Source organism: Vigna radiata, chromosome 5, assembly GCF_000741045.1.
Source record: "Vigna radiata var. radiata cultivar VC1973A chromosome 5, Vradiata_ver6, whole genome shotgun sequence".
In the NCBI taxonomy this organism is placed as follows: domain Eukaryota; kingdom Viridiplantae; phylum Streptophyta; class Magnoliopsida; order Fabales; family Fabaceae; genus Vigna; species Vigna radiata.
In genome coordinates, this window is record NC_028355.1 from 9,708,227 (window position 1) to 9,717,906 (window position 9,680).

At 41.3% G+C, this 9,680-nt stretch overlaps 1 protein-coding gene across 1 annotated transcript; it reads right to left on the minus strand.

Annotated features, from left to right (window-relative positions):
- Positions 1–217: 217 nt before the first annotated feature.
- LOC106760296 lies at positions 218–583 on the minus strand. The gene has a single exon (XM_014643750.1). The coding sequence runs from the start codon at positions 581–583 to the stop codon at positions 218–220; it is 366 nt and encodes a 121-aa protein (XP_014499236.1).
- Positions 584–9,680: the final 9,097 nt, after the last annotated feature.

The following is a 9,680-nucleotide window of genomic DNA, read 5'->3' on the forward strand; positions in this document are numbered from 1 at the left end:
GGTTTCAGAAACCTAATTCTCATTAATCTCAAAAAGTAAGGAATACAATGAAGGGCTGGGTATTTATAGTGACCCAAGCTCCTTTCACGCTAAGCTACAAATACAATGAAATGTAAAAATATATGAAAGAAGACTGTGTCAAGAGGGATTCCGTCAACACAACTCGCTACAAATTCCGTGATCGTCTTCTTCATTCCCACCCAATACAAGGATTGGGCTATCCTCCTATATGTACTGTAGACTCCCGAGTACCCCCAGTTTTAGTTACATGGAATTCAGCAAGTAACTTTGGAATCCAAGTCGAACTGGACGATATCACCATCCGGCCTTTGTAATGCAATCGTTCATTCTCCAAAGTGTATGCTCCATGAGAGTTGGAATCCTGTTTCAGATCAGCAATCACTTTCTGCAATGCTACATCCTCCTCCACCTCTCGTAGAATATCGTTAAAATCATGCCAAAATGGCCTGGAAATCAGCTGTAATTCCCCTTCTTCCATCTCTCCTTCATCTCTCCTCGAGAGAGCATCCACAACCCTATTGGTACTTCCCTTTTTATACACAATCTCAAAGTCATACCCCATTAATTTCGCCAACTAATTTTGCTGACTTTGAGTAGTAATCCTCTGCTCCATCAAATACTTCAAACTGCGCTGGTCGATGTGCACCGTAAATTTTCTCCCCACTAAGTAAGGTCTCCAATGTTGGATGGCCAAAACTAGGGCCATTAACTCCTTCTCATAGATCGACTTACTTAGAGAAACCGCAAATAGAGCCTTGCTGAAAAAGGCGATTGGTCTCTTATTCTGGGTCAACACAGCTCCCACCCCACCACCTGAGGCATCACACTCGATGTGAAACTCCTGATTGAAGTTGGGCAAAGCTAACACTAGAGCGGAGGTTATCGCAGCCTTCAACGTATCCATCACTGTTTTGCTTGTTCAGACCACTCCAACTTACCCTTCTTCAATAACTTCGTCAACGGTTTGGCCAACTTTCTATAGTAACCAGTTAACCCTAAGAAGCCCCTCAATGCTTTCAAGTTTCTCGGCTCTCCCTATTCAACCACTACCTTCGTCTTATCACTATCCATTTCCACTCCATGCTCTGATATTTAATGCCCCAAATAGCGGATCCTCTTTCTTCCAAACTCACATTTTTTCTGGTTGGCCACCCATCGTTCTCCTCTAGCAATTGCAGCACTCCCATGTGGGGTTGTAAACGAGTATATCGTCAAAAAAAACTAACACCCATTTCCTGAGATACTTCCGCAAGAGATCTTTCATCGTACTTTGGAACGTGGCGGGGGCATTCGTGAGCCCAAACGGCATCACAAGAAACTCGAAATGACCGAGGTGTGTGCGGAAAGCAGTCTTTGGCATGTCTCCTTCTATCAGCTCATCTAGCAATTCCTCTATCACAGGAATTGGAAACTTATCGGGGACATTTAGAGCCCGGTAATCTACAAAAAACCTCCAACCCCCATCCTTCTTCTTCACCAAGATGACGAGACTCGAGAAAGGGCTCGTGCTCGAACGAATGATGCCCGCCTTCAACATGTCCTCCACCTGCTTCTCAATCTCCCCCTTCATGAGGTGAGGGTAGCGGTATGGTCTCACATTTATGGGATCTACTCCATCTTTAAGTTGTATGTGGTGCTCTCTGTTACGGGCTGGAGGCAATCCCTGTAATTCTCGAAACACGGGATAATGCGCCTGCAGCACCTCCTTCAATTGCTTTTTCTGCGCCTCTGTCACATCATCATCCCACTCACAGCTGATCCCTGCTTCAACATTGCACATATTCCAAACCACAGCCCATGAGTCAGCTTCCACTAACTTCAGCAAGCTCCAGGCATTTACCAGCTGTCTCAACAAGGCAGGGTCACCCTTTATACGTATCTTCCTGTCTCCCACCTTGTAAACCATAGTCATATTTCCCGAATTGGTACTTCTCCTAGCTTGGCCAGCCATGCAACCCCCAGAATTACATCTATGCCTCCCAACTCGAAGACGTCTACTTCCTCCAGTTGCACCGTCACCTTCTCACACCGACCACGGGTCACTCTCCGATAGCCATCACCCAGAATCACGCAATATACCGGGGTGTTCGTTACAAGTAATCCTAATTCCTCTGTGATCCTTCGGCTGATATAGTTGTGACTGGCACCACTGTTTATCAGCACCACCACCCTCCGTTCACCGATCTTCCCCGTCAATTTCAGCGTTTTGGGAGAAGTCAACCCCTTAGTAGAACAAGCCGATAACTCCAAAACCTTCTCCCCCTAGGTTTCAGATTCTTCACCCACTTCTTCCTCTTCATCTTCCGCTAACAACAACACCCTTAAACTCTTCTCAGCACATCGATGGCCGAGTGCGAATGGGCCACCGCACCGGAAACAGCGACCCTCCTCCTTTCTCTTGAGAAACTCTGGGTATGGTAGGTTTCTCGCCATTCTTCCCCAATTATCGCTTCCACCTGTAATATTCGGCCTCATATTCACGTTCGCGACGCCTCCATCTCTTCTCGCATTCCCCGCGTTCTCCATTCTTCCACTGTGGTTCGTCGGGTAACGACTCTGTTCTGTTCGTATCACACTGCCCGTGGATCGCGCCCCTACGGGGTTTATCTTGAACCCACTCACGAAACTCCCTTGTGTTCTCACCATCGCATCCTCCACATCCCGAGCGACACACATTGCCTCCATCAAATCCGGTGGGTTCTAGATTCTCACCTGGCCCTTCACGTCCTCTCGCAGTCCTGTGAGGAAATAACTGAGTACTTGCTCCTCGGGTATACCCCTCGTATGTCTCGTCAATACCTCAAAGTTGCGAACGAATTCTTCCACCGTGCCCTCCTGTCACAACGATGCCAACCTCTCGAACACCGTCCCTCTAAATCCCCCACCGAAATGGTTGATCATCGCTGCCTTCAATCCGTCCCACGAGCGATTTCTTGCCTTTTCTTTCCAGAAAGTAAACCAGTACGCCACGCTTCCCTCCATACTTACATACGCGATTTCCACTTTGTCCTCATCGCTCATCACCATCTGAATGTCAAAGAATCTTTCCGCCCTATTGAGCCAACTAAGAGGTTCCTCTCCGTCGAATGTTGGCAATTCCACCCTTTTCCGCCAAGGCTTTTGTTCCACCCCTATGTTTCCAGTCCCACCATTCTCATTCTCCCCCGTGACTCGGTGTCTGTTGTCGTTCACAGAACTGTCATCCAAACTCCCCTCCGGTGGATTGACACGCGTTCCCAAGACCCTCATATAATTTGTTGCAGGTCTCGTCGTACAGCCGCCGATTTAGCCTTCATTCCTTCCATCGTGATCTCAATGGCCTCCAATCTCGCCTCGGTATCGATCTCCATCCTCGCGTCGCTTCTCGCTAAATTTAGATCTGGCAAGTCGAACCAAATTGATAGGTTTCTGATAAAGAAACCTTATCTCTCACCCAAACAATCTCTCGTAAGCAAATCAGAAGGTATGTATGATCCTCTGGTTTTATTAAACTCCAAGAAAGAATACAAGAATAGAAGGTACAAAAGAAGCTTAACCTTCCCCAACAAGGATAACCAATCTTGTTTAGAACTATTAACAGTCAAAAAGTCCATTCTTCTATTACACACATCTATTTATACAGAATTAAGTTTCCCCCCTTCCTAACAGTCTGACAGTTAGGCCAACTAATAACGACTAACGCTTCACTTGCTCTTCTTTCTCCCAACATACACTCTCATCATCCTATCAGATTGCCTTCGCGATGACAAAGAAACTGAACAAAACAATTCTGCAAATAGACCATTTGATTCCAAAAGGGACAATTATGTGGAAAGAAAGCGTGATGAGGAGATTTTGAGCTCTCAGGAGAGGAGGGTTATGGATTGACACTTCGCTCACTTGGAGTATGATGTTTCTTTTTCCTACTAGAATCAAGATGACGTGAATGGGGATTTTGGGGGAGCTCATTGTGTGAATAAAGGGGGTTACAGTTCCGTTGTTGAGTATTTGGGGGAAGGAATTACAATCCACTCGAACCACGTTGTAACAAATATGTCATATGGTATCAAGGAAACACGTTGTAACACAATATTTCTCGGTTTGTTGAGGAGGAAGGAGGAAAGTGGTATGGCTGTTGCCAAAAGCGACAACAATAGTGAACCTTGTACTTCATACAATTGTTACATAGTAGCAGCCTTGACTGAGACATATTAGACATAAGTCAAGTCTTTAATCTAAAAGACCGGTATGTTCTCAGCGAGCAATTGGGTTGGGGACAGTTTGGTGTCATAAGGGCATGTTCGGACAAGTTAACAAGAGAGGTTTTGGCCTGCAAATCAATTGCTAAAGATAAGTTGGTTACTTCGGATGATTTGAGGAGTGTAAAACTTGAGATGGAGATAATGGCTAGGCCATCCAGTAACCTTAATGTTGTGGATCTCAAAGTAGTTTATGAAGAGGAAGGCTTTGTTCACTTGGTGATGGAACGTTGTACTGGAGAAGCATGAATGGTTTTCAGAATCTGAAGCCAGGGTTATCTTCTGGCAACTTATGCATGTGGTTTGGTATTGTCATGAAAACGGGGTTGTTCATAGAGATTTGAAGCTTGAGAACATTCTCTTAGCAACAAGATCCTCCTCATCTCCTATTAAATTGGCAGATTTCAAACTAGCAACCTACATTAAGGAGCCTGGTCAAAGTTATAAAATCAAAGTTTCTACAGCAAATGGCCCTGGGTACTTTGAAGCAACAGCTGAGGAGAGAAACAAATTTATGTTCTGTATTGTTAGGAATGCAATTGGTGCTCCTACCCTTATTACATTAGAAGTTGGTAAAGTAGCCATAGATGGTCAAAGCTGGAGCTCTTCGGATCATATCAAACATGCATTGAAGGTTCTCCGAAAATTTTTTGGGCAGGATTCAGGTCCAGATCCTGTTACCTATGTGGTGACTGATTGGGATACTGTTTGGGGGGCGATGATGAGTGGACTACGTGAGTCTGTTAGCAAAATGGACATATTGAGCATTGGAAATGAATATATTGCTGAGGTGAAGGGAATAGAAATCAGAGACAAACTTTACCTCTTTGAGGTGGGAAGTTTGGATCTGAATTTAGGAGCTACCTGTCTTACATCCCTGGAAAAAATGAAAGTAGATTGGTTGCAGTTGAGCATTAAGATTGAGCATGAAGAATGGAAGACAGTGGAGGAGGATTTGCCACCACCCAAGCCTCCAGACCGGTAATTGGAGGGCGCCACCTGGGAAGAGGAGTGTTACATCAAATAACAGTTCCTTATTTCAACCTTGAGGACAAAGTTGATGTTGGGGAGGAGGGTAATGTTAAACCATTAATGATACAACATGGATCATGTGCTCTTGAAGTTCCGTGAGATTGGAGATGTTGAATTGCAGAGAAGTGTTTGCAACCCAATGGAACAGTACCAAATGCTGATTTCAGATGCAGATTTGGACGGTGAGAGGATTTGGAAATCCTATGGAACTATGGAGGTGTTGGCAGCGGAAGTAGTGTTGCAAGGAAACGGTGATATGGATGCTAGCTTGAAGGAGTGGATCACAACTCAGAAGGCTTCCACAAGAGGAAGAAAGTTGCAATGNAGAGNAAGCTTAGGAAGGTGACTCTTGGAGAAGAACTTGCTAACATTTCAGNAGNGTTTCTTNATCATTAATCCAAAAGTGCTGATACAAGCAATGCCTAAGAGGTTTTATAGGCTAACCTCTCGGCCATGAGCATGGAAAATGCTAAGACCCATGANATGTGGATCTAAGCCACGTAGGCAAGCAATGTGATACATGTGATGCCTTCTAGAAGGCTTATTTAACATGTGCAAGTAATGCTAAAAGAAATACATGCGCATATGGAGGAAAGAATCATAATGCAGCCCCTATGTTGATAAGCACACCCCTCCTTATGTAGCAATTGTCCGTTTTACCCCTCTCTATGTTCTTGGGTTGTTCTTTATTTGGTGGGATTGGGCCCCGCGTATCATCCCCTCCCCCTTGGAAAGGATTTGTCCTCAAATCTGATGGTTCGCCTGAGGACTTATTGTTGTAATCTCCATGAAAGTTCCTCCTGGATCAAATATTAATCTGCAATAAGCATCAAACATATCTCTAATTAGTTTTATTTGACCCAATAAGANGTATAAAGAAATATGTTTAGAAGAAGGTTTCCTAACTTTGAAATTATCAAGTTTATGACTAAAAAGAAACCTTACTCTATTTGAAAATATATTTTTGTCTTGAATTAGTGATAACTTGGAAGATATCTCTAACTCAAGTCTTTGATTGCCATGTGTTAAAGATTGCAACTTTTGAAAAGGTTTAATGGCAAATTCTTGGAAAGAAAAGGTAGAATTAAAGCATTCAATAACAATTGGAAAGTGGAAAGATAGAAAACCTCTCCTTAAAAATTTGTGTTCTATTGTGAGAATAGGGGATGTTGCCAGTTCTTTCTTCTTTTCTTCCATGTCTTTCTTTTCAAGTTCTTCCTTCTCTTCCTCTTCCTTTCTTTCTTTCTCTCTTATTTTCTCTTCTCCTCTTCTCTCTTGTATTCTTCTCTCTCTTTCTTCCTCTTCTTTTTTCTCTCTTTCTTCTTCTCTTCCCACTAGTTCTCTTCTCACTCTTTCTTCCTCTTCTTTTCTCTCTTGTTCTCTCTTTCTCTCTCTTTCTCTTTGTCTTTCTTCTTCTCGTTTTCTCTCTTTTTTTCTCTCTTGTCTCTCTATTCTTTCTTGTAATTGCCTATGTTCTCTCTCAAATCTCCTTTTACTTCCCTCATTTAGGAACTTCATGAGTTTTTCTCTAAACTTTGTTTCCCTACGATTGAATCCACTTAAATTTTGAATGAATGACTTGCCTTCTCTAATAAGCTCTCTCATATGTTCTAAATTACTTTGAATATTTGGAGGCACAAACTCTCTTCTCATGCACGATCTCAATTCATACCAATTTTCAATGGTGGATTTTCTACCTTTATGAACCCAATATTGCCTTTCATCCCACCACTCTAGTGCATGCTTTTCTAATCTAGAGAGATATAAACTAAGAACTCGAGATTCACACTCTCTAGAAAGAACAATTGTACTATAAGACTCAAGTTCACTTTGCTTATGAAGATCAGGATGCATTTGATTAATTTCTTTTTCCCAAACTAGGTATGTTAAAACATTTGTATCTTTACCAAAGAAGGGAATTTTTCTAGCTTTAGTACACAAATCATCCTTAATGTATGAAATAGACAACCTAGATGAATAAAAAGACATTTTTGTTTCTAAAAGTTTTCTTGTGTCACAACTACTTAGATTTCACCCAAGAACAATTTCCAGGTAAGGGAGGTGAATCACTAAGATTGCTTAAGTACCAAGCCTTGTCCTTGCCAAAATTGTTCTAGGCTACTCACTTAGTTGTTGTTACTTGCAAGATTACTTTTAAAAATCACAAAAGAAGACTCAAAAGCAAATAAAAAACAAAGGAAAACAACAAATTGGGACTCTAATGCCGGACTCTAATGTTTCCTAACGTGAAACACCAAATTAAAACACACAAGAAAAGTTTTGCCAAGAGTTGAAAGAGCACCAAGGACTCTTCCAAGACAACTTGGACTTTGAATGGCCTTTTACAAAGAAGAAACTAACACAAGAACTTCTTACAAATTCAAAACAAAAATAAACAAAACAAACTCAAATGTTCTGCCAAGTTTTTGGCCAAATTCCTTGTGGTGGAGTGCTTGTGGAAGTCTCTCTCGGCTTCAAGGCATTTGATGTGGAAGATGGATCCAGTTTTTCCACTGCTGAAACTGATCACAAAGGCTGTGTGCACAGCTTTCCAAATCAAATCTGCATATTTCTAGCAAACCAAAACAGAAAATACTCATGTGAATATCAAACAAATCAAAGGCTGCACAAATCTAAGTAACTAGGACAGTTTAGATTTAGAAAAGAACTCTTTCAGCAATGGAAATTTAGTGCAGAGTTTTCTCTCGGCCAAAGCTAATTGGCTTCATGTGCATTCACTCAGATCTCACTTTCTTTACTGTTTCAGGATATTTTCACTCCACTAGCAAGTTTCTTTTGGATGATATACACTCAATCTCATCAACACTCAACTGTTTGGCTTGTATCTCAAAATTTGGGTAGTGGAGTTGCCAAATTTTCACTCTTTTCTCACTGCAGAATGGTGTTTCTGGAAGTTGATTCCAAGTTTGCAAAAATCAGGAAATCAAAACAGAAGGAAAGGTATTGGTCATTGCAGCTCTGGACTCTCTCAAAGGAAGTGAAATAGATTGATTTTACACTAATCTCACAGCTGCAGGTGATTGCACTCTACACAGAATGTTGCTGCACTCAACAGAAAATATGCTGCTGCATAATTCAGAGACTGATGCTGCACTGTGTCGGACAATTCTGGTGCAGAATTTGTCTCGACTTTCCTTATCCAAGAGCCATCTTCTTGCACTTGTTCCTCATCATTGAACCTTCTTTGATGCTTCCAATTGTGGTAATCAATCTGAGTTATAATTCACCTATTCAGCCACACCAATTAGCCACGATATACAACACTACAGTGCCAGCAAATTGCAGCCAAACTGACAGCAACACAATGCCTTTTATCAAGCAGTTTGTGTGCAGAATTGTCAATAACACAAAAACAATCAATTAATCGGGTAGCAAGCAAGGAAGCACTTCAAAATGGACTTAAGATTAGCTCTAGATTAGATTAAAAACGCAAGAAAAGGAATTCATGCTGCACCAAATTGAAATTGAATGATTTCACACAATTTAGCAAACTGTTTGATGAAATGTCCCAAAGAAAACAGACTTTGGTTTTTCTGCAGTTGGCTCTCATAGTTTTCAAAGGGGATTGCGGGATTAATTGCCTTTTAATATTGGTTTGCAGATTGCAATGATAATAAGAACATTTTAAAATTGATCCCAGCTTTTGCCAATCCCAAACAATCAAGTTAAGACATCAATCTCAAATTTGGTAAACAAGCAAGTTAAAAGCACTACTATGCTGACTGGAATTTGGTCTGGATCAGTTATGCAGTAGAGTAATTGGTTATTTGCAAGTTTAGACAAGTTTTTAAGATGCAAACATTGATGTCTAACCAGTAATATAGATCCCACACGGTACACAACAGAATTTCAATGTGTCACTTCCCAAAATATGGTTAGAGAAGGTGTTCTAGGTAGTGGTACTGGACATTTTCGAAAATTTGACCATTTGAACAGTAAATGCCAACTTTGATTCACTTAATACAGATGTTTAATCACCCAATTCACTATGAAACAGCTGTATTGATGTAAGGATAGTTCTAGTTGAGGAATTCAAGCACAAATGAGGAAGTGGCATGAAGATTTTGTGCATTTGTGATAGTTTGACCATAAAATCATCTTAGACACATCTTAACTGATCAAACAAAGTTGACTTGAGGTGTTAAATACACAAACTATAGCCAATGTTCAATTTCACCACTTGAGTTGCTAAATTATGCAGATTTCACAAAATTGCAGCACTTGAAACAAATTTAATGGAAGCAAAATTATGCAGACCAGCAATTGATGAAAAAAAAAAACAAGTGATCCTAATTCTAGATCTAACTTCAGAAATTGAGTTAGAAGAAGCTTTTGATCTAGAACAGCACAAAGAACACAACACGGTGC